General features: G+C 47.5%; 1 protein-coding gene across 1 annotated transcript in view; it reads right to left on the reverse strand.

Moving 5' to 3' along the window:
* The window catches only part of LOC306815577 (olfactory receptor 14J1-like), a gene marked incomplete at its 3' end in the record, with an annotated part of 46,476 nt that extends 20,855 nt beyond the window's left edge, over positions 1–25,621 (reverse strand). The window contains exon 1 of the mRNA XM_079332150.1: positions 24,722–25,621. Coding sequence (XP_079188276.1) covers positions 24,722–25,600 — 879 coding nt within the window. The 5' untranslated portion in view covers positions 25,601–25,621. The remainder of the gene's footprint in view (positions 1–24,721) is intronic.
* Positions 25,622–26,008: the final 387 nt, after the last annotated feature.

Consider the following 26,008-nt stretch of genomic DNA (forward strand, 5'->3'; position numbering starts at 1 on the left):
AAAAGACCTCCAAAGGGCCCCCTCCCCCCCTTACAATTCCTTCCTTCACCAAGCTCGGAAAGAATTTTCTTCAGGGGAAAGTGGAAAAAACTTTTTATTAACAAAATACAAAAGAAACACTTCCCAGCCCAGACCCAGATGAGATGAACTTGGCAGATCTTCACCGGGAAGGGCAGCAGAGCTTCTTTGGCAGACTTCCAGAGGTGGTCTCCGAAGTTCAGATCCATTTCCTCTGGAACCGGTGCGAATCTTAGGGATGAGGAGGGGGGAGAGGAAGAGGGGCAGCTTAGGCAGTCGGGGGAAAAGCAGCTGAAGCAGCGGAGGGCGGGGGGGCGGGGGGGGCAGCAGAAGCAGCAGCTAAAGCAGCGAGCAGCAGCGAAAGCAGCTAAATCAGCAGCGAAAAGCCCCAAAAGCAGAAAAACACCTGGCTAGATAAAACAGCCTGGGGGAGGGGCCGGCAGCTCCATGGGAGGGGGGTAGGGAGAGGAGCTAGTCAAAACATAACCCATAACACCCATGCAGTGGCAGGTGTGGTTCAGCTGAAGCAGTGCTCCTGTAGAAGGGTGCAGCCTTTCTCCAAAAGTTTAGGGATGATGTAGAAAGGTCCGGCTTCTCCTCTGGAATCCAGTGGAAAGAAGGTAATTTGCTGTCAAACAGCTCTATTTTTATCTGGGTAGGAAAGGCTTGACTCCTCTCCCTGGCTGGAGCATCTCCCAATGGGATGATGTAATTTTATCAGCCATAGAGTGGGACTTAATGGCCCAACAGCAGATATCTTCCTGGAGGGAGGATGGATTGTGGAAAAGATAAAGATGATTGACCCATCTTGTCTTGAAGATGAACCATTAGCAGATGGTATGTGCCAAGGAGATAAGGAATCACTACCCCACCCGGTTTTAACCGATGGTGATAGAATACACATTTCTGGCCACATCAACCCAACACAGCGTTGTGGATAGGGAATTAGATGTTATAGATCAGTCAAAGGGACAAAGTGAGTGAGGTGAACACACAGCTTGACCATCAACCCATATAATGGGTGGTCACTAGACAGTGGCCCAGCTCCCACCTTCCCTCTGTGTGAGGCTGAGCCCTGCTGGCCCTTCCCCTTGTCCCCCTCCCTGGCAGTGACCCTGGGGCAGTGCTGCTCAGCTGCCCCTGCCGGGGCTCCTGGGCCAAGGCCCCCTGAGCTGGCCAGGAGCCCAGACCTCCACTCCCAATGCCGGGGCCCTGCATGAGTGTCCATGCCAAACAGGTGAGCGAGTTTCCCTGGGAACAGAAGCACCCAGGCTGGGTGGGACTGTTGATCTGCTGGGGGGTAGAAAGTGTCTGCAGAGACACTTGGACAGGCTGGATCATGGGCTGAGGCCATCTGTATGAGGTTCAACAAGGTGAAGTGCCCCATGCTGCACTTCAGCCACAACAGCCATGGGAGGCTCCAGGATGGGGGCAGAGTGGCTGGAAATCCACCCAGCAGAAAAGGTCCTGAGGTGCTGTTTGGCAGTGGCTGAACGTGAGCCAGAGAGTGCCCAGATGGCCAAGAAGTTCAAGAGCATCCTGTCCTGGGATATGCTTTAGTGGTGGCTTTGGAAGTGTTAGCAGCCTCAGATTATTAGAGAGATTCTCTGGTCTTAAAGGGGTTTTCCAATGAAACGGTTCTGCAGCTCTAAACCTCCATTCTTTGTTTTGAAGGATGCAGTCCCAAATAGACCCACATTGGTGTTTTTAAGGAATTTAACATCTCCCTTTCCTTGAAAGTAAAGGGAACCAGGCTTTAAATGCTCTTGAAATACTTCCATTCCTTGGTCTTCAGCTGTGCATTTGAACTGAGGTGCTTTTGTACAGAAAGGTTGGACCATGAGATAAATGCAGGCAATTTAGCTGCAATGGCACTTGTTTTATCTGCCTTTCTGCTTCCTTTCCCCATGGGTAGCAAATTTGGGAGTATTTGTCCTGTGCTTTGATTTCTGGCTCAGACTTGATCACAGATGAGTTGTAAAATATTATCTACTCCTTTCTCTTGAAAAAAATCTAGCTAGAGACAAGGCTTTCAAACCAGTCCCCAATATGATTAGCCCAATGTCCCTGCTTAAATCCACGTATGCTTGTATTAGAAGGAGTGAATTATGCTAACTCCCCTGCCCCTTCCCCTTTTATTTTTAGTAGCTCTTTGGGCAAGTCCTGTATGCCATTCCAAGTCTTTGTTATCAAATGTGTGGAGTGATGTTGCTGCTGTAGCAGCACCCTGAATTCAGTGGGAACAACTCCAGAGCACTGGGTGCCACAGCAGTGGGCACAGTGAGAGACTCACCTCCACTGCCATGGCCATCCAGCCATGGGGAGAGCAGCTGCTGGGGCTGACCCCTTTCTGCTGACAGCAGTCTGCCCCCAAGATGTGGACTGTGCAGCCATGATTTTGACAGAATGTGGAAAATTCATTGTTTGAAGGTATTTTTACGTTGTCTAACATCACCTGACCAGGAGCAGCTTGGTAGGCAGGATGCCCTGTGGGCAGGGCCATGTCAGGGATGGGTGGCTGCCACTTACACTGGCAGTGTCATTTTTCCAGGCAGGCTCCTGATACAGATGTGAGGGAAGGCACCAGCTGTTGAATCAGGCACAGGGAGCAGCAGCAGCAGCAGCACACTGAGGAGACCCTCATCTGCAAAGAGCCCCTCACCCCCTTTGCTCCCCCATGGCAGCACAAGGTGATTCCAATGCAGGTGAAGGGCTGCAGCAGACTGGACACTCCTTCAGGCAGGGCTTGCTGCAATCTCGTTCCTGCAGCTGTGCTGGGAGGATGTTGGCTGCAGCAGGGGTGTCCATGCCCAGGAATGCTGCTTGGCTCAGGGAGGCAGAGTGTGCACAAAAGCTGCATTCAAAGCACTGATCGTGAGCCCCCTGAGCCACTGGCAAGTGCAGCAGCTCTTCTTCACTTTGTGCAAGTGAGAGCTCAGCCCTGGAGCCTGTCTCTGGGAACAGGGAAACACTCTGAGTATTTTTCTGAATTTTCAGGGACAGTCAAAGTGAGAATCGTTTTGAGGCTGGTGTTGCAGTGTTGGGTTTGGGTGTGTCTGCAGGAAAGAAAGCAGGAATAAACCCCTGCCACAATGAAGGAGAACCTTTGCATGGCCAATTTCTACCCTACAGACACACTGATCATATTGGCCCACTAAATACTGGGGGCATCGAATGAAGAGTGAAAAGCTTCTTTGAGGAGACAGGAGAGATGAGACATGAAGAAATAATTTTGCTGATGCAGGAAAAGGGATCAGACCCACTGGTCCCTTGGCTTATGCTCTGTTCTGCCACATCAAGCATGATTAGTTTTAATCGCTCTGTTGGAGACTACTTCAGAAAAACCTGCTCCATGCTATTTCCATTAAGAAAATTTTGAATTGTCAGGAAGCACCAAGATCAGAAATATTTTGAGGCAAATCCTGTTTATGTTGTGTTTCAGTGTCTCTGCAATGAAGAAAGCAGGGAATAAACCCCTGAAGCACTGAAGCAGAGCAAAGGTGGAATGTTTGGATGGTCAGTTTCTTTCCTAATGATATTGGCCAACTGAATTCAGGGATCATATCCTGGGGAGTGCAAAGCTTCTTTTACTGCCAATGCCTGGCTGTGTCTCAGCACTTTATTTGCTGTGAAGAGAAATAAACAAAATCCTCATCCAACAAGCTGCAGCCCAGAACTCAGTGGGAAGGACATAAATGAAGGCCTTGAAAAGCAGCTTTGGAAAGCATCAATTTCCTAGATAGTGTCAAACCCTCAGGCCCTGCAGAGCCCAGGGCTGGCTGCCCTTGGGAAGGGAAGGGAAGGGAAGGGAAGGGAAGGGAAGGGAAGGGAAGGGAAGGGAAGGGAAGGGAAGGGAAGGGAAGGGAAGGGAAGGGAAGGGAAGGGAAGGGAAGGGAAGGGAAGGGAAGGGAAGGGAAGGGAAGGGAAGGGAAGGGAAGGGAAGGGAAGGGAAGGGAAGGGGATGGTGCTGGGGTGGGGGTTCTGTGGCCATGGAAACGAGAGAACCAGGGGCGAGCGCATCACAAAGGGGTAGCCCCGCGCTGGGGCTGGGAAGGTTGTGGGTGACACGGACACAGCGGCTGGAGACGCAGCAGGAGACACGTCTGGCTCTGCTGTCTGTGCCCACTGCTGGCCATTGGAGTCACCCCACCTTGTTCCAGGGCTGGGGACCAGCTCCTGTCACTGTCTATCCCAGACAGTTCCCATATTGAACCGAGATACTTCTGTGAGACACAAGTACGAGTTCAAACATGGATTCTACTGGAAAAGGCCACAGAAGGAAAAGGTGAGGATAGAAAGGAGCTGAAAGGCCTGACCAAAATGGAGAAAAATCCCACCTGTGTTCAGGGAAAATTGGTCCACTGTGGTCAGTGCTGGCCCTGTGTCAGTGTTGGTGGCTGAGAGCTACAGGTGATTCTGCCAGGATGCCCATGGCATCACAACATTCTGTCATTAGTTTACTCTGCTTTCTCCTTTTTGACAGTAGCCAAATCACTCATACTGTCAGCCAGGACAGGGACTGTGGCCACAGATGACCCCAAATTGGACATGGTCAGGAGATGCAAGTCTTGTTTCTTTCTTAGCCATCAGTGTTGGGTCTCACTACAGATGCATTTCCTGTTCTTCCTCTGCTTGGTGATTGGGTCCAACACTGAGGATGATATTACAGTGCTATAAAGCCACCAGCAAGGCCTGCCTGCTTGCTGAGAGCTCTTTGAGGTTTGCATAAATAGCACTCACAGCCGTGTGGTCTTTACTGGGTATTCACAAAAGGCCACCATCAAGAAGAAATTTTCCTCCCCTCTTATCATTGGAGCTTTTGCCCTTTCCCTTCAGACATGATAACTCAATAGTGTTCAGAGGAATTAAACACAGGCTGGATCCCTAAAAAAATAAAACCAAAGAATTTTTCTCAAGAATTGAGAAGTCCCTCTAGATCTTCAACCATTGGACATGTATATGTTATGATAAAGGAGGAAGGTCATCTAACTCACCTGTTCCCTTGTGAGCATGGCTCAGCCTCACACAGAGGTAAGGTGGGAGCTGGGACAATCTCTGGCAGGAGGAAGGGTCTTGTGCCAGCCTGGAGAGCCTGTGCACATTGCCAGGGAAGAGTTCTGCCCTGCAGGTACCCCCTGCCATGAGCTGTGCTGCTCCCAGGGCCCTGTGGAGCAGGGCTGCTCAGCTGTGGGGCAGGGAGAGGAGCAGGAGGCTGCATGTGCAGCTGAGCCATTGCTGGAAAGCACAGGGCTCTGAGCTCCCTGCTGTCCCAGGGCAGCCCAGAGGCCAGGCTGCTGCCCTGGGAGCTCTGTGCAAGTGGGTCAGGGTGTGGCCCTGACCTGCCCCAAGGGGCTGCTGGCAGGAACATGTTTCCCTGTGCAGCTATTTAGTGGTTTCCAGGAAATGTGTCCCATGCAACGTGGAGCTTCAGATGCTTTCAGTTTGCATTATTTTATGTTACATTTTGTGTCTTCACCTCTTGCCAAGAAGTTTTCCCTGGCTAATCCCTCTATGCTCCTTCCCTCCAAGCCCTTACCTCCCATTCAGAAGAGCTCTCCTCCTACCAAGCCAAACAAAATGTGCAGCAGAAAGCAGGAGAACAGGGAAAAGGGCGCTGGCTGTGATGATGACATAAGAAATAACAAGAAGCTCAATTCAGAAAGAAAAGGACATAAGGTAAGCAGACCAAACAAAGTCCTGTGCAGTAGATTTTCAGTTTATGCCCTGTAGGCAGTGCTCAGAGATCTTTTCCTTTGGTGTGAGCCCATGGAAGCAAATGAGCCAAGGAAGAGCTTAGATGGACACTGCACTTCAGGTTGTCATTGCAATGGGGCTGTAGTGCAGATTTCACATCCTCATTGTGTATTAAGAGCAGGAGGGGTTTTTTAATGGTTTCTGGGCTCTGACGTGACTCGTGCTCTGCCTTATTGCTGAGAACGCCCCAACAAACAGTCAGAGCAGCTCAAGTTGTCCTATCTGGCTAAGCAATCCTCCTACATTCAGTAACCTACGGGTATCTGTGAACCATGTCTATGTCTTGGTGGCGTTTTAAGTCAACTCTGTCTGCTTGGGAAGGAAAAAGATGTTTACTGGAACAGGCAGTCCTGCAAAGTCATTTGCAGATTGTCTCAGCTTCTGAGTTGAACAGCCATGGCCTTCTGCACAGTTGTCTCTGATGCTGTTTCTAGACTTCATCAGCCTCTGGGCAGCTGTGTGCTCTGGCATGGCTTTGTCCAGAGGGAAGGGATGGGAGGTGGCCATGGGGAGAGCAGCCCAGACCCCAGCCACACGATTGCCTTTGCAGCAGGGCCAGCACCTGCAGTTGTTTTGGGTTTGCCATGGGGTGCAGGAGGAGGCAGGTGAACAACAGCTTTGGTAAAGAGAATGTCCAATCACAGGCTCATCTACTTGATGTCAGCCTTGATGAGAAAGGGCCCAATGTGTCCCTGACAGGATCTGACCCTTTCACTGAAGTTTGAACAAGTCCTGATTTGGCTCTTTTCTGTGCCAGAAATGATACTAAGCAAGGACGTGCATCTGCTCCCAATGCCTCCACTCCCCTTCCTGGCCACGGCATGGGGGCCCTGCAGAAACCTGGGCTGGCAGAGACCTTCCAGAGAGCAGCAGGGCAGGGAGCTCTGCTGAACTTCCTGGATGCCAGTGAGCCTGAGATGATGGAGGTGTGGGAGCTGGAGAGCACTGAGCATCTGGAGAGCTCAGCAGCTTCTGGGCTGAAAGGCTGCCGGGGAACTGAAAGAGGGAAGGGCAGCAGCAGAAGGAATGAGGGGCTTGAGAAAAGCAGGTTTTGACATCCTGCAGAATGAATGGCCTTTTGGGGATGTGGCTGGAGATCAGCAGTGGCTGTGAGGTTCCTAAGGGACAGGGATGGAACAGTGATGTAAACCCATTCCCATATCATCCAAAAGGCCAGTGGAGGCAATGGCACCCCTGAACATACTGATGCCAAACATGTGGATTCCAGATGTGGAGGTTCTTTCTGACCCCCAGGTGCTCTACAGGCACCTAACTCCCGAAGCTCTATAGGCTCCTGCTCTGAGGTCTTAGGCTCTTACTTGTCAGGTAATCTTCTAAATAAGCAAAGAAGTTAATAGTTAAAAAAGTTATTTATTACAAAGCACATCTTATTACAAAGCACATCTTATTACAAAGCACATCAGTCTCAAAAGGCAATACCAAAAGCAATGGCAAAAGCAGTAGCAATAAGCAAATGCTAGAAGCCAGAATGGCTAAAAGCAACACCTCTCCCAATACATATGGTTATACAGCATTTTTCCAATAAGCTAAGATGCAAACTCAGACCACTACTCTTTAACCTATTAGAATTCTAGTTTCTTAGCTCACCAGGTTATGTATAACACTGCATATAGAATCTATCTAAGAAATGCAAGCAATATTCTTGCTATAACGCTATTACGTGTTAAGTCCTGTCAACAGCTGCGGGCTTAGAGCCTCTACTGAAGATATCAGTGTTTTTGCAACCTTCAGCTGAACACAAGCTATTGCTGTGGAATCCAGACCTTTTACTCATTAAAGACATCAGAACTCACTCTAAGACTTATTCAATCCCTGCACTCTGACTTGTCTCTGAAGAATTCAGAGAGACCCCTAACTCACTGACTCCAACACATGGCCTTCCAGCATTTGCCAATCAGACTCATCCTCCCAGGTAACAGTGGCCTTCCCTATTTTGCCTGACCTGTCAGTGAAAGCAGCAGAACCTTGTACTGTCACCTGACTACTTTTGGGTCTCAAAGACAACTTAACTGTCTTTGTTACTTGCAGTAGCTTATGGCTGGGCAGATGACAAGCAATCTGTCCTGAAAAATCTTGCAGTGCACTTTGCAAGGAACACTATTAACAAAGCCTCTTTCAAAGAACTCCTGCTCCACAGGAAATACAATCCTTGCAGGGTCCACTGCTATCAAGTGCACACATCGTAGACAGCATTTGATTATCAGTCGGGCAAACAATTGCAACACCATCCTTGCTGTCTTTTGCAGCTGATGCAGCATAACAACCCACTCCAGAATGTGCAAGGGATCAGACCATGTGTCATTCTGCTGGCCAGTGATACCTGTAGGATGTAAATCCAGATTGGTGATAAACACAGTGATATCAATGGAAGGATCTACTTGGTATACCTGATGAGTAGAAAGACCTTGCTGCAGCCTGCTGCAGTGTGTCGGGCTACAATGACAACCCTGTGGCAAAACTTTCCATTGATATCTCTGCCCTGGCTCAGAATTGTTCACTGCAGGCACCGTAAAAACAAATTTTGGCCTATCTTCAGGACAAGGATATTGTGAAAAAGCAATCCTTCAAGTCAATGACCAAAATGTCCCATACAGCAGGGAGCATGGTGGGCAAAGGCATACCAGGCTGCAATGCCCCCGTGCTCTCCATCACTGCATTTGAACCAATTGACAAAGGGCTATCAACTTAATTTTTGGTATGGACCACTAGTTCTGCCAAACAGGGGTATCAGTCAACTACCATAAAGGCATCATAGGATAATTCCTGCCCTTCACCTCAATAACCGCGATCAGAAATTTGCCTCAATTCACACTCCCCAGGCTGCCAAACCTCTGAGTTGAATTTGAGGTGGGGTGGTGCCTGGTATCCTCAGAGTGCACAACATCTGTGGTTGCTGGTCGGAGATATTCATTGTGATGCGTGAAAAGCAAGGAAAATACCTTTCAGCCAATTTAGTCAAAAGGATATGTTTATTTCAGTACTGGGCAAACATGAGGGATGTCTCCAAAGATGTGTGTGCCCTCGGCATTTTTTGGTCCTTCATTTATTCACAAAAATCATGCATATTCAAAAACACCTATACACATTTATTACCTGTCACCACCCTTTCCCCACATAGTATTAAAATTAGCTGCATACTCATTGCAGCTGTATAGTATCCCCTTGGTTTTGGGGTGGTCGTCTTCAATTTGAGTTGAAGGGTTGTAAGAGATGAAGTAAGGATCGTCTACCTCTAAAAGGAGCTCTAAACTCTTTAACTCTGTCTCATTACCATGACTACCTGACTTGTTAGTCCCTTTATTCATTTATTGCCTTCAGTGTCAAAATTTATAATTGATGGGTTTCTTTTGGCTAACTATAAGCATTTTCTAATATATATCAGTTTCACTTATTGTTTCCATATGTATATTTTGCTGGTTCTGCATATTATATGACCTGACTTTGTCAACTTCTAATCCTCCTGCTAGGATATATATGTTTAAATGTTACATTCCTAACCTCTAGCTCCTAAGTTTTTCAAGATATCTACCCCATAACTCATTCCCTAAACATGCAATTCTCAAAACTATAAAAAAATAGTACAAATATTATGGCTCATTCCCCCCTTTTCTATAAAATTAGTAAGTCCTTTTACTAGTACCTAAGTCCTTTATTCTCATACTGAGGTATGGTGTCTCTTAAAGCCGCACTGAATGCTCTCGTCAATGAAGTTAGAATTGCTACTCGTTGCAATATCCTCCAATTCCAAATGAACATTTTAATAGACATAATCATACTAACACCAACTGAAATTAATAGTACAATAATTGGATGAACCAATGCGTTGAATATTGCAGTCCCTTAAGGTGACCATCCGAAGAGTGCATCCCACCCACGGTAAGAGGTGTCTACTTCCAATCTTTTGAAAGCTCTTCTTATGGTTTCTGTGTCGTGGTGTAGTGTGATCAGTCTTTCTCCCTTTGTTCTTACTTTCATTGAGAATCTCCTTGAAGTCCTCATGCTTCAATAGCTGCTTGACTAAAGTCAAATTCATCCTGATAGGTACAGGCGATATTTCCTGTACTGAACTCAGATTTACTTTTATATATTGGTGCGATATCACAGGTGCTTGATAAGAAAAGTCACAACCTTCAATTCTAACAAAGCTGCCAATACACTGATTGGACTGGGTTTCATTTATAGCTAATTCGTGTACCCGAATTGTGGAGCATGGTGTTGTGAGACGCAAACAATCCTGGCCTCTGCACACAAGTAAGGTTGTCTGGTTGGCCAAGTGAACTTCAAAGTGGCAAATGCTTTTCTCTGTATTCAGACAGGTATCTTGGTCATTATTTATGTTTCCTTCACATATAAACCCCAATTGTTTCCTCAATGTACAAGAATCTATAAAAATAGTCTGCCATTTCACTTTGGGCTTCTGTGTCCATTTCCTGTGCTCAGAAGGGAATAGGATGGTTCCTTCATGGTTCAATCCTCAGGTAATTATTGGATGTTTCAGATTCACTGATGCATTATGTATAGTTAGAACAAAGGCAGTTACCATACTTGTTACAGGATCGTAAGTGAAATTAATTAGGAGCCACCATGACTGGAGGTCTTTTTTCTAAATCAGAAGCATTATCCCAAACTATTCTGCAAATCTCCGCAGGGAATGTGACTTTACCATCTTCCCTGATAATCGAGGCATCTACGGATCACATCCATAATTGTGCTTGTACACATCCAAGGGCTAAGGACATGTTTTCATTAGCCGCTCCCATTGCATTCACTATTAGTTTGTGGTTTTGTTCTTCTATACTTTCCCACTCAGGTAATATTTTGGAAAATTTCCACTGTCTAGTACCTAAGGGTAGTAGAAAAGATTGTAGAGGTTGTTGTAATTTAACTGTGTCGCTACCAGTTGCAGCCAATTTATTCATTAACCCTTCTGAGTCCATACTGTTCAAGATTCCCAATCCTGTCCCTAGTATCCCAGTAAGATCTCTTTTCTGTCTGAGCATATCAGGAGCATGTTTCTGTAACCAAGTGGTCCGATCCATAAAGGAAGTGGTAAGGATTGGGGTACATTCTTATTGCATAGCAGAAGCATTTACTTGTATTTCCATTTCTACTCACTTCAGGGACCACTCTGGATTCAGTAATCATCTTTAGGTCCCTACTCTCTTAATAGCACAAGGTCCAATTTTGGTAATTATTGGCTGAATTGTTCTCCTTGAGGTAGTTCGGGCTCAAGTGATTGTGGTTTCTTCCAGTCTCTGGGTCAGTGTATTTTCTGCAGTCTCATTTATGTGGGGTTCAACACAATCCTGAGTAATACTGTAATCTAATCTACACCCCTTAACTGCACACCTTCAATTTTAAGTCTAAACTCAGGACAGGTAGACAAACAGGTCTCACAACATCCAGAATCAATTCAAAGTCATTCATAGGATTCTGGTGATACTTATGAAATCCAGCCTGAACAAACGCTTATTCACAACCCCAAACCTTTCTCCCTTCCCCAACAGTTGCATTGGTAACCTTCATCATTTGGGATAAGATCCTACAGGAGTAAGCGTCATAAGGTTTTCCATGGCAAAAAAATCTCCCAGTTGTACTATATATATGTGGTGTTGCATTAACTTTGGTCACAGTTATGGCCATAATCATGAGAAATACAGTTCTCCAGGCTAACATTGCTATCCAAAATCTATTCATTTTTCTCAAGTAAGTTTCAAATTCAGTTCATTATAACCCAGTGTTGCTTTCCAAGAGCATCTGGAGCCTTCTTTACTTGCATATGATGAATCCAAGCCTTCTGTTCCTTAATCTTTATTGCAGTATTAGTGGTGAGAAGCACCTGTAACGCTCCTTCCCACTGAGGCTCCAGAGTCTTTTCTGTAAAAGACTTAACATACACATAATCTCCAGGTTGTGTGTCATGTACTGGGCCATGTGGTTCTCTGCTCCGAGCTCCAGCCACATGCTTCTCAATTTCTCTGAGTTGTTTGTTCAGGGGCACCATGTACCTGTGTAGGGTTTATTCCCCTACTTGGGCCAGTGTTCCCTGTTGTACCCCATATGGCCTTCCATAGAGAATCTCAGAAGGACTCCGTTTCTCTTTTGCCCTCAGTTTAGTCTGAATCCACGACAATGCTAATGGAAGAGCCTGGGGCCAAGGTAATTGAGCTTCTTGTCCTAATCTTGCAATTTGCTGTTTCAAATTCAAATCAAATTACTCACTTTTTCTACCTGGCCACTTGACTGAGGGTGAATGGGGGGTGTGAAGTTCCCAATCTATACCAAACAGGTGACTAATTCACTTTGAAATGAAATGAAATGCGGTCCTCTGTCTGAGGATAGTGTGGTTGGAACTCCAAAGCATGGTATCATTTCTTGTAACAGTACTTTGGTGACCTCTCGTGCTTTGGCAGTTCTGGTAGGAAAGGCTTCTGGCCACCCTGAGAAGGTGTCTATTAACACCAATAAGTATCAGTACACCCCTTTCCTTGGAAGTGAGCTTCCCCATCCCTGTCCTTTGGAATTTTCAAATTCAGACCACATCAAGCCTTGAACCACTTGGTCTGGAGCTGTTTCTCACAGATTGGGCTGCTGAATTGCTGAGGTCTCTTCCAACTCAGCTCTCTGATGATCTTGGGACAATGCTGATCCCTGTTTTAGGTAAAAGCGCATATTTTTGGGACAGGAGACCTCCGGGACTGTGCACAACCTGCAGCTTGTAGGGTGATTAGCTCCATCATTTGAGTACTTTTAAGAAATATCAAAGTTTTCTAGTGCAAGAGAGCAGGATTTACCTGCGATTGTACAGTGCCAGAAGAAGAAATATTGATGTTTCCTTCTGTTTCTGTCACCAATATTCAGGTTTTTCATGTCCTTCTTCATTCATGATTTTCCACCTCTCCTATTTAAATGGCCATGTCTATCAACATCTCTTAACTAGACCAGTTGGATCCATGGCCTTCCCATTGCTCCCAGATTTCCTGCTCTACCTCCACTCTGGGCATTCCAATGCCTCTCAAATGAGTAGCTTCCCACTTTGAGCTACAGGGAGTTTCCCAGTCTTTCAGAACTTTAAATAACTCATTAGTCAACATCTTAATTGCACTTATGTCTTTTACAATTACCTTTGTCTATATCTAAAAATATTGCTGTATGGATATGCCTTGTGGATAAGTGGGCACATCAGATGCTGCTGGGTCATCTCATATGGCTGAGAGAAGAGTTTTGATGCTTTTAAAATTATATGATATTTACAATTTTTTATGTTGGCCATGAAGAGAAACTTTTCTGTGCCTCTGAGTCTCACCAGTTCCTGACCCCCAAAGAATCAAAACTAAAACTTTGCTGAAGTCCCTTCCAGATTCAGCTCCCTGATGATACCAGGATTCTGCTACTCCCAATTTTGGAATGGGCTGGAGCAGATGTTTATAGGACAGGAGCCCTGGGGCTGTAGGGGACCAGACACTTGCAAAGGGCATGAGCATAACTCATTAGCTGGGTTACTTGAGTGCTTTAAGGAATTTCAAAGGTTTCCCACCAGGAGAAAACAGAAACTTCCTGGAAGTGTACTGAGGCAGGAGAAGAAACATTGCCCTTCACCTCTACCATGTGTTACAATTATATGTTCCCCTCTGTGTTACCATTACACTGTCTATTGTTTCATGTCCCTCTTCATTTGGCTGTTTCCACCTCTCCTGTTTAAATGGCCATGTCTAAGGACATCTCTTCACTAGACCAGCTGGTTCTATGGCCTTCCCATTCTTCCCAGATTTTCTCTTCCAGTTCTTCTCTAATCGTTCCACATCAGTCAACATCTTAACTGTGTTCATATCTATCACAGAATCACCCTTTCTAAAGTCTTTGTTTAAAACTATTCCTATAATGAAATCCCTTGTGCATGGTTATGCTCACGTTTCTGGCAGTAGCTCTGTTTCTGGCCACCTGCACCCCAAATTGCTTTTCCTCCTAAGTTCTTAAGAATAGAAAATTAGGTATATTATAAAAGAAATTATTTACTGAATGGCCTTAATCTTAACAGACAAGAGACCTTAAATGGACTTCTTACTGCACAGGATAAATAAAAGAAGTACAGATACATAAAAACACAGTGCACAATGAAGATTCCTATATTACAGCCAGTGAAGAAATAGCAGAGATCAGGAGTCAATGTCACTTGCCACCAAAATGATGAGGGAGTACACATGGAGCCCTTTCACTCAACTTCCAGAAAAGTAACCACAAAAATGCATCCAGACTTGGGGGATAGGCCTTACCTGTTTGCAGAGACTATGCAGAAGACTTCTGCTTTGTGAGAGTTTTGTGCAACATTTATAGTTAGTAAAATGAATGTGTGTCACTCAGGAATTCAAGGCTTATCTCCCTTCAGTCTGCTCTCAAGGCAAGATGTTCATGGTCAGCTGGGAATTCCACCTCCCTGGCACCAGAGAGAACTCAGGACAGGACAGATGTCCAGCCTGGATTATCTCGGCAATTCCTGAGAGGTGGAAGATGCCCTGAGTTATGGCCCAGCTGATGGACAGAACAGATGAGCTCTGCTGTGTCACAGGGGAAGTCCTGCTGCAGGAACCTCATGGAACCAAGAGTGCGTTGGGACATTGTGATGCCTCATGGAACCAAGGAGACCATGGTGACACCAATGAACCTCTTTGTCCCAAGGGGCCTTTGTGACACTGCAAGGCATCAGGAAACCAAGGAGTGCAAAGGTCTCAAACATTCCTTGCAGGGTTCTGCCTTGGGAAAGGGGAGCCTCCTTGGTGGCACCTTGGGCTGGCACATACCTGAGGAGTGCATCTGTTTTCAGTGGCAAAAGTTTGGAGTTTTAGATTGCTTAAAAAAAAAAAAAAAAAGAAAAAAAGAAACTCCCACTTTACTTGGGTGCCACTAGTTCTCAGAGACTCAGTGCAGAAAGGAAAAAGTAAATAACTTTAAATGACTGAAGCACCTAGAGGCATTGAGCCATTGGCCATTGAGCCCCACTGAGTGCTGTTTCTGAGAAAGGCTCTCAAGTGACTAATAAAAACAGATAACTGGAGGCCATGATTACACAAAGCTCTCAGACACTCCAAGGCAAAAGCAAAACCCAAAGTCCTTTGAAAAACCGGCAGTCCCTGGGAGCATGAAGGAGCCCCAGGGCCATTCCTGACCAAGGCTCCCCAGGACTGGTCCCAGCAGATCCCTGAGGCCACTGGGATGTGGGGGGATGCTGAGGGCAGCCCAAGGGGTGACAGTGCCCAGCCTTGCTGGGGCTGTGCCAGGAGGCCCCAGTGGCTCAGGACAAGGTGTCTCCTCAAAGCCCTTGGTGGCCCAGACCCTGCTGTGCCCCAGGGCACCAAGACTTGGCTTCTCTTTTTCCCTACCTGTCATCTCTGCCTCCAGTTCTCTGCTCTGATTGTGGCTTGGGGACACTTTCTCACCTGTGTTCCTCGATGGGACCCAATAAAACTTGAAGAAACTTTGGAGTTTGATTCTCACTTGGAGTTCTTGAGAGGTTTCCTAACAAACCATGGCTCTGCCTTGATTTCCCTCTGGTCTGGTGCAGTTCATTAGGAATGTTTCCTATAATAGTTATGGAAAAATACTTCATAGTGTTTCTTAAAAATATCCATTCCTATTTTAAAGGATGGATTTTATTACTGTTCTCTTTAAGCAGAGGTCTTAGCAGCATTCTGTGATTGATATTGATCCAGAGTTTCTCCTCAGGAGGTCTGGCCTGCTCAGAGAAGCTGTGCCTTGAGGTCTCACCCAGTGTGGACAACCTTGCTCCACATTCCCCAACCCCATCCTCTCTGTCCTCACTCACCTGGGACCTGCTTTGCTTGGAGAACTGCCTCCACTCAAGCAAACATGGTTTTCTCCCCTTTGTTTTACTTTTGAAGCAATCTAAAACACCTTATTTTCCCCTGTGAAAACAGACACCCTCCTGAGGTATGTGCCAGCCCAAGGTGCCACCAAGGAGGTTCAGGCCGGGGACCGGGGCCTCAGGGGTGGTGCCTGGAGTCGGCACCATTTTTCCTTTCTGCCTCTAACTCCCAGCATGCCTTGCAGCACCATAGAGCCCCATTGGAGCCGGGACTACAATACCCATCATGCCCCGTGCTCCACAGAACCCTGGTATCCCACCTGTATGTCCAATAGATGTCCTCCAGAAACTCCAAGGATCCCTAAGTGTCCCCTCAGCGCCCATTCGGGTACCCCCAAAAACATCCCAGAATCCCCTGAATGCTCCCAAGCCCACAGATGCCCGTTACAGCCACTTCTGGGAATTCATCTCCTGCCATCCCCCCCTGAGCTCAGAGCACCTCATAACACAGTTCCGTGCCTAAAACTCCTGCTGTGCCCCGTGCCCTAAAGAGCCTGGTTGGAGCTCCCCAAGCTCCCTCAAGTGCTCCCGAACTGTAAACATTCCTCCCTGAGGACTTGAAGTTGCCATTCAGAGGCAAAAGTGTCCCCCAAGTGCCCTCCCAGAGCTCGTAAACACTCCACTAGAATCACTTCCGGGACTACAGCTCCCACCATGCTTTGTGGTGCCATAGAATGCTATTCAAGCAATGACTTCATCACCCATCATGCCCCGCGCTCCTCCAAGAGACATTGCAGCTGGGCCTGGAATAACCATTATGCACTGCAGCCCCATTAAACTGTATTATACCTACTCCTACAACTCCCATCATGCCCTGCACCCCGGAGAACCCCCTTACAGACCCCCATGAGCCACTTCAAAGCACAGACTTTCCATCAGGATCCCTAAGTTCTTTTTTAGTGCCCATTCAATTCCCCCAAGTGTCCTCCTGTCCCTCAAAATTCTTCCCCCAGACCCAAAACTGCCCCGAATGTGCCCCAGAAATGTCTCCCTGGACCCCAAAGTGCCCACCCTGAACCTGTCTGAAAAAAAAAGATATAAAAAAGATAAAAAAAATAACTCAAACATTATGAATTATCCTAAAAAGGGAGAAATAAATAAGCAATAGAGCTTAATTAATTAAGGAAATTGTATTGCATAAAAGCAATGACCAATAATTTTTTTGGTTGCTAATAAAATATTTTTATTACAAATATAAAAATTTGGTCTAAAAAATAGAATAACAATATTACAAATAAGGAAAATTAATTTTAATTTTAAAATTAAATAACATTTTTATTACAAAGAGAAATTAATGATGATTTTTATATTTTGGGTTGTTGGCACCAGGTGGGAGACATCATGATATGGTGATGATGGGGGTGAGGAGCAGGTTGTCCAAACAGGGTCAGCCTGCAAAGGGGCTCATTCTTCAATGTGCCCAGACCTCCTAAGGAGACATTGTGCATCAAGGTCACTTGGGAAATGCTTCTATCACTTTGCCTCTGAACAGAAAAATTGAAAAACATTCCCTTGAGTAAAGTCATGATGCACTTTCAAATCTTCCTTCTTAGGAAAACTCCAAAATGTCTCCAAGCGTCTGCACAAGCCCTTGGGACTTGAAGACAATTGAAGAAATACAAAGAGCTCCTGGAATCTTTCTGTATTTTAATGATCCCCAAAATTGTTATGAATGGAGTCTTCAATTGTTCAGTTAATCAAACACCAAATATAAATTTAGCAGTAATTCTTTAATAATAGCAGTAATTGTATATAAAAAATACAATCAAAGTATATTAGTTATGTATATTTAAATAAATACAAAATTTGGCAGTGAGTATTTTAGTGTAATTGAGGTTTGGTTCAAATAAAGCATAAGCAAAACCAACCAGGGGTACAGGGACGGCCATTCCTCTCAGACCATGCCAACTGAATCAAGCTAAAATCTCACTTATATAGTTTACTAATACATATTTATACAGAATATTCTGGAAAGCTCCTCCTCATTTCTATTCCTAAAATCTCCGTCACTATGTTGTGTTGCTCATGCTTCAACAATGATCGAGGGTCTCTCCTCCTTTGGGGATATTGTTTCTGATTAAGGCTCTGGGTCTTCCTCAGTGTTCACTAGGTGACCTCTCAGATAGAGCAGGCGTACTGAGCTTAGAGTTATATAATTAAGCCAATGTTCCCATAACAAGCCAAGTGTCTAATGCTTGGAATCATCCCAATTTGGCTCAAATCAAGGTCAAAAGTTTTATTTCTAGATGCTGTTTTTAGACCTATACCCTTACTACCTCTACTCCCACCAAACAACTGGAGAATGATAACATCTGCTTTGATTAACCTTCCATTATCTTTTATGCATTGGAACAATTAAGTACAATTTTTCCATTGCTACAAAGCAAAAATTTTGCTAATATAATTACAATTTAATTAGCAGGAATCATATTTATAAGAGGGCAGATTTGGGGCTGAGTCCAGGAGCCACAGGCGCTGAGAGAAGGTTGGAGAATCTGCTCAAGGAGGCAGAAGCAAAACTCCAAGTCCCTTGGAGCACCACTGGCCCCACTAAGGGTAGAGACTGCCAAAGGCTCCCCAGGGACTGGTGAAAGCAGATCCTTGAGGGCAGCATTGCAGGAGCCCAAGGCTGTGAGCAGGAACTGCAATGCTGAGCAAGGTCTGGGCTGGTTGGAGGCAGCAGAAAAGCCAAGGGCTGAGCCCAGGTCTGGCCCAGCAGGGCCTGTCCCTCATGAGTGGCTCGGGGCTGTTCCTGGGGCACTGGGATGGGAGGGGCAGCAAGGACAAATGGCATCACCCTGCAAGCCCTGCCATCCTGCTCAGGGAGGGCTGAGGCAGCAGCAAAGTGCAGACACTGCAGGAAAAGTTCCTCCTGTGGGGCTCCAGAGGTGCTGCCCAGCCCCGGGCACAAAGGCCTGGATGCCTCTGGCCCTGCCAGCCCTGCCCAGCCCTGGGCCATCTCTCCTGCAGCCTGTGCCCCTGTGCGTGCTGCTCCTCTGCCCTGGCCGGCTGCACACGCCCATCTCGCTGTGCCCCCAGCATTTCTCAGCCCAGCATTGCTGTGTCCTCCCTGGGCTCCCTGCACCCAGCGCTGCCGGCTCCTGGCACACAGAGCCATGGCATGGCCCAGCCTCAGCTGGGACACCTGGGCCACCAACATTCTGCCCTGGCAGGGACTGTGCTGCTTCCTCACCTCCAGGCTGAACCTTCCAGGCTGCACCTTGGGGAGGTTTCCTTCTCTTTCCACTCCTTAGGAAAGCTCTGTCGCCTGTTGTTCACAAACAGAGAAGGGCTGGTGGGAGATGCGGTGATCAGAGGTTATTGGGGTACAGTTATCATGAAATAATTAAGTTTTTAAACATCCTGTGAAAGAAGGCGGGACATCAACAGAATTTCTAACACCGGAGTTACAGAGAGCAGACTTCAACCTATTCAGGATGCAGATTTGGAGTGTACAAATCAGGTACTGATTGTTTTCTGAGGCAAACAGTCCTTAAAACAAAGGATTCCAAAAAGGATGGATATTCTCAAAGAAACAGAACTTGAACAATCAGGAGCAGCCTGTACCAGTGTCCCAGAAGATGAGCCAGTGAGGAAAACAACTGGCCTGGCTGGACATGGAGCTTTTTTCAGAAACTCAGGAAAAAAACAGGGTACATCAACTTTAGACAAAGGGGAAAGCAACTCAGGAAGTGTTTAAGGATGTTATCAGGTCATGAAGAAAGAAAATGAGGTGAAAGCTCAATTAGGACTTAAGCAGGCAGTTCTGTGTAGGATAACAAAATTTTTTTTATTAATACATTAATGACAAAAGGAGGGAAAAGGAGAACCTCAATTCCTTACTGGGGCGGGGGAGGGAGGGGGGAGGATATGCTTACCAAAGATAGGGAAAAGGCTGAGGTACTTAACCCTTCTTGGCCTAAGTTTTCAAGTGTAAGACATTTTGTCCTCAGGACAAGTGCTCTCCTGAGCTGGTTGATGGGGACAGGGAGCAGAACAGACTCCTGTAATCCAGGGAGAAGTAACAGGGGACCTGAGCCACTCAGATGCTCACAGGTGTCTCTACAACCAGATGGGATCCATATTAGGGGGATGATGGAACTGCTGGATGAGGTTCCCAAGCTGCTCTCCTTCATTTATCATCAGTCCTGGCTCACCAGGGAGGTCCCAGAGGACTGGAGGTGTCAATGTAAGCCCATCCCCAAGAAGGGCTGGAAGGAGGATCTGGGGAACTCCAGGCCTGTCAGCCTGACCTCAGTGCCCAGCAAGGTGATGGAGCAGATCATCTTGAGTGCCATCACAGGGCACCTGCAGGATGGATGAGGGATCAGAGCCAGCCAGCGTGGATTTCAATATCTGCATTGATGATCTGGATGAAGGCATTGTGTGCACCATCAGGAAATGTGCAGATGACACCAAGCTGGGTGTGAGTGTTGTGGAGGTTAGGAAGCTCTGCAGAGGGACCTGGACAGGCTGGATCCAGGGATTAAGTCCATCAGTTTGAGTTTTAACAAGTGCTGGGTCCTGCGCTTTGGCCACAACAACCCCTGCAGTGCTCCAGGCTGGACTGGCTGGACAGTGACAAGGCAGAAAGGGAGCTGGGGACGCGGATGGACAGCAGGCTGGACATGAGCCAGCAGTGTGCCCAGGGGGACAAGAAGGTCAAAGGTTCCTGGCCTGGATCTGGAATGGTGTGGCCAGCTGGACCAGGGCAATGATTCTTCCCCTGTGCTGAGCACTGGTTGGGATGCACCTTGAGTGCTCTCTCCAGTTCTGGGCCCCCCAATTTTGGACGGACATGGACGGGCTGGAGCGTGTCCAGACAAGGGCAACAAGGCTGGTGAGGGGTCTGGTACACAAGTGCTCTGAGGAGTGGCTGAAGGAGCTGGGGTTGTTTATCCTGGAGAAAAGTAGACTCAGATGTTACCTTATCACTCTCTACAACCTCCTGAACCGTGGTTTTAGTCAGGTGGGGATTCGTCTCTTTCACCAGGCAGCAACTAGCAGAATGAGAAGACACAGTCTTAAGCTCCGCCAAGGGAAATACAGGTTGGATATTAGGAAAAAAGTTTTTTACAGGAAATGCAGCAAAATTCTGGAATGATCTCTCCAGGGGTTGGTGGAGACACCATCCCTATATGTTTAAAAAAAAGACTAGGTATGGCAATTGGTGCCATATGGAGGTGTTAGGCAGGGGTTGGACTTGAAGTTTTCTTCCAACCTAGTGATTCTCTAATTCTGTGAATTTCAGCTGAAGTCTCTGTCCCTGTCCTTTCCCTGTGTCTCTCTTGCAGATGGAAGTTGCTGGGGCCATTCTCACCGTTAACCCCTAATTTGAATGCAGACAGATGTTCTTAGGTGTGTTAATCAGGTGTTGCTCAATGTTTATGTGGAATTTTTGTATCCTCATGGCACTAAAAAGACCAGTGTGGCACTGTGGAAACTCTTGGAACCAAAAAGCCACTGAGACATTGGGGCAGGATGGTACCAAGGAGATCATTGAGATACAGCAGATCCAAAAACACTGTGGTGGCTCCATGGAAACTCATGGAATCATGGGCACTGTGAATCCACAGGGCCTCGTGGAACCAAGGAGTGAATTGTGACTGTGCCAAACCTAATGGAACCAAAGAGCCACTGTGGAACTTCAGAGCCTTGTGGACCAAGGGGACCACACTGACACAGTGAGGGTCCATGGAACCAAGTGGCCATGGTGACACTGGAGCCTCATTGACCAATGGTGCATTGTGACACTGCAGGGCAGTATGGAATCATGGAGACCACTGTGACATTACACAGTGCCATGGCAACAAGGGACCATTGTGACACTGTGAGGCCTCGTGGGACCAAGGAACAGTTGAGGTACTAAGGAAATTGTGGCAACTGTGTCACCATGGAACCAAGGAGACCATTGTGACAGTTCACAGCACCATGGAACTAAGGATTCATGTAACACTGTGGGACAAATGGAGCCAAGGGACCATTGTGACACTGTGGGGCCTCATGGATCCAAGGAGAGCATTGTGACACTGAACCTAATGGAATTGTTGCAACTGATACAACTTCTAGGTTCAGGACAAGGTGTCTCCTCACAGCCCTTGGTGGCACAGACCCTGCTGTGCTCCAGGGCACCAAAACTTGTCTTCTCCTGGGCACTGCCAGCCCTGCCAGGGCCCTTGGCCATGTCCAGCACAGCTTGTCCTGTGCTGTCCCACAGCTGCTGCTGTGTCCCTGCAGGCTGCACACTCCCATCCCACTGCCCCTGGCTCTGCCCTGCCACTGCCAGCCGTGCCCTGACCTCTGCCACCCTCACCCTCTGTGCCTTGGGACACAAACACATGCACTGAGCTCATCCTCCTCCTCCTTGGTGCTTCTCCTGCCACAGCACTGCCCTGGGAGCATTCATTCCTCACAGGAGCTGCTGTCTTTGTATTGGTGCATTTTATAGCTCTTCTCTGCCTATCTGTCAATTCTGTCTTCAAAGAGCTCTCCAAGGAATAGATTCATTGAATTGTGGAATAACACAAAGGTGGCAAGAGCCCTGTGAGCCCTCTTGGCCTGGGTGTGGCTGGGATGGAGTTCCCTTTGCCCAGAGCAGCTCCTGTCCTGCTGTGCTTGGCTCCTGTGGCTGGAGTGGGTTTGGTCCCAAACCAAGGTTTGACTGCTCCTGAGCAGGGCTGGCCCCACATGAGGCATCTCTGCAACCCCTAAAGCAATGGCCTGGGCGGGGGGGCAAGTGTTCCTGGGGACACAGGGACGGGAAAGCTGGGATAGACTGACCCAAGTGATCTTCCATTCCATGGGATGTCCTGATCAGCAGGGACATGAGGGGACAAGAGGACCTCTGTATTTTCTGTATTAATACACTTGTCTTCTAAAGCAACTATGACGTGTTGAATTCTTGTGCTGAATTCTTGTCTCTCTGTGGTTTTCCTTTCTTCTGCATTTGGCCCTTGCTTTGTATTCCCCCTGACATTAATCTCTCTTTATAGTGACCCACAACTGTTCACCTTATTTTCTCCTGTTTTCTGAGTAAGGAGGGACAGGGACAGAGACACTCTGTTGTCACTGGATGCCCAGATGGGTTTAGCCACAGCCACCTTGCCCAACTCTGCTCTTATGGGCACCCCCAGAAATGTCAGGGCTCTGTCAGGTGCCATCCCCTGATCTGGGCTCTTGCCCTGCTCACAGCCCCAGGGGTGTCCAGGGACACGAGTCCTTCCCTGGCACACACACACAGACAGTTCATTGCGGCAGGGACAGGGGCTCCCTGGGCTCTGGTGCCACAGCCAGAGCCTGGCAGGGACTTTAGCCCTGCAGGTGTCACCCTGCCCTGCCCCTGCCTGAGGTGCTCCACGGCCAGAGGGATGGACACGGGGAGCTCTGAGCACAGGAGCTCATCCCAGCCCTGCATCCAGGGGTTCCCAGGGGATGTTAGACTCTGGAAACTCCAGAAACATCTGCAGGTGTTTGTGCTCACTGGGTTTAAGTCCCCTCACATGCACATAAGATGTTCAGGGCTGTGGAATGTCCTTGCACTGCAAACACAGACTCCTGACCTGGTCACTTGATGTCCCTCCAGGCAGGGAAGAACAACCTCTGTGCCCTGGTGTGAGAGGCACTGCTGGAAGCAGCTCTGGCTTTGCAAGGGCCACTGCTGGGACAGCCCCACCCTGAACAATGCCACATTTTGGCTGTCACTGCTGTTCTCCTCTCCAGGGCACTGTGTTGGGAACATCCTTGAGTGCAAACGGGGAAGGAGATTGAAGCTTTCAGGCCCTGCACTGGGGAGATGCCTTTGCATGAAGGAAATGATGTTGCAGAGTCCAGCTCTGTCCCAGCAGTGCCCACAGCCTGTCCCTGCCTGCAGTCCCTGGACAGTCACACAGCAGGACTGAGACTGAGCTAAATGAGCCCTGAGGACTTAAACCAACACAGGGGCTTTGAAGGGGAGTGTGGAAGTGAAGGAGGGGGAGGTTATGGAGCAGAAGCCTTGGGGGTGCCTGGCAGTGAGGAGCACTGGGGTTCCTTTTTCACCCCAGCTCTGAACAAAGGCACCAACCCTGCAGAGAAGCCAAGGAGGAAATATGTCAGGCAAACACAGCAACACCAAGTTCTTTATTTTGTGTAAGCACATATGTGGTACAACTCCAGGATTATATAGTCTATGGTTCACACTAGAAATGCAAATACTGAATTAAAAATGGTAAAGATAAGTATTTTCTTGTTAAAAAATTCTAAAATATGTCATACCTGTGCTAGAGTGTTATGGGCTGATGTTTGGACTGGCTCCTCTCCTTGCTTCACCCGTGCAGCTGCCGGTCCCTCCCTCGGACTGTTATATCTAGGCTGGTGTTTTCCGGCTCTCTGTCTCCTGCTGCGCTTCGGTTTTGGGCTGTGTCTTGCTCTGGCCGTCTGCTCAGCTGTAACCCCCTCCCCTGGCTGCTTTGGCCATTTTTTTTCCCCTTTCCCCCAGCTGCTTTGTCTGTGCCCCTGTTTTGGCTTGTCTTGGGTTTGCTTTTGCTTGTCTTGGGCGCGCTTTGGCTTGTCTTGGGCTTTCTTTGGCCTGCTCCCGGCTGCCCCTCCCCCTCTCTCCCTTCTCCCTGCTCCAGGGATTTGCACCGACTCTGGAGGACGAGGATCTGGACTTCGGGGGCCGCTGCTGGAGGTCGGCTTGGGAGGCTCTGCCGCTCTCCCCAGCAAGGACCAGCTAGGTTCGTCTCATCTGGGTTTGGGTTGGGGAGTGTTTCTTTTGTATTTTTGTTAATAAAAAAGTTTTTTCCATTTTCACATGAAGAACAATTCTTTCTGAGCTCAGTGAAGGAAGGAATTGTGAAAAAGAAAAAGGGAGGGGGGGGCCCTTTGGAGCTCTTTTTCCCCAAATTTGTCCTAAACTTGGACACAGAGAAAAAAAAAAACTACAAACCAAAACCACAGTACATAGAGTGGGCATTAATGAGTATTATTATAATAGTGATAAAGGAGAATGAGAGTTTATTTTTTCTGAGAAGCATTCATGATGATTTTCCTCAAGCCATCCTTGAGCTCCTGGTTCCTCAGGCTGTAGATGAGAGGGTTCAGGGCTGGAGGAACAACTGAGTACAGATATGACAGTAGCAGATCTAGAGTTGGGGAGGAGATGGAGGGTGGCTTAAGGCAGGAAAATGTGCCAGTGCTGAGAAGCAGGGAGACCACAGCCAGGTGAGGGAGGCAGGTGGAAAAGGCTTTGTGCCGTCCCTGCTCAGAAGGAATCCTCAGCACAGCCCTGAAAATCTGCACATAGGAGAAAACAATGAACACAAAACAGGCAAAAGCTAAACAAACACTAACTGCAAAAAGCCCAAGTTCCCTGAGATAGGATTTGGAGCAGGAGAGCTTCAGGATCTCTGGAATTTCACAGAAGAACCCCCCCAATGCATTGCCCTGGCACAGGGGCAGGGAAAATGTATTGGCTGTGTGCAGCAGTGAATAGAGAAAGGCACTGGCCCAGGCAGCTGCTGCCATGTGGGCACAAGCTCTGCTGCCCAGGAGGGTCCCGTAGTGCAGGGGTTTGCAGATGGACACGTAGCGGTCGTAGCTCATGATGGTCAGGAGAAAATACTCTGTTGACATAAAGAAAAAAAAGAAGAATACTTGTGCAGCACAACCAGAGTAGGAGATGTTCCTGGTGTCCCAGAGGGAATTGTGCATGGCTTTGGGGACAGTGGTGCAGATGGAGCCCAGGTCAGTGAGGGCCAGGTTAAGCAGGAAGAAGAACATGGGGGTGTGCAGGTGGTGGCCGCAGGCTACGGTGCTGATGATGACGCTGTTGGCCAGGAGGGCAGCCAGGGAGATGCCCAGGAAGAGGCAGAAGTGCAGGAGCTGCAGCTGTCGCATGTCTGCCAATGGCAGCAGGAGGAAGTGGCTGATGGAGCTGCTGTTGGACATTTCTTCAATCTGGACATTGTGGACTGTTGAAAGAAAATATTGATACACTGGGTCAGATTTCCGTTAGTCAATCCTATGCTTTTTTTCTCAGTAATTTACTCAAAAATTCATCTCTTTCTTTGGAAAATATCACTTTTTTTTTTAAATTTTTAAGCTGTGGGTTTTACTGATAATGTATTGCCTCCTTCGTTGAAGGGACAGAAATCCTCTTTCAGCATTGCTCTCAGCCTGAACACTGGGGAGCCCAGAGGGAAAAAAGGACTCCCACTCCCAGAGCAGTCACACCTGCGGGATCCACACAGCTGGCACTTGGTGATTACACCTCTCTCTATTTCAGGGTGACTGCACTTAAAATTTTCTGCAAAAATAAAGAGGACTCCGTAAAATGTCTGGTTTCAAAGTCAACTT

This window comes from Erithacus rubecula, assembly GCF_903797595.1.
Source record: "Erithacus rubecula genome assembly, contig: scaffold_162_arrow_ctg1, whole genome shotgun sequence".
In the NCBI taxonomy this organism is placed as follows: Eukaryota; Metazoa; Chordata; class Aves; order Passeriformes; family Muscicapidae; genus Erithacus; species Erithacus rubecula.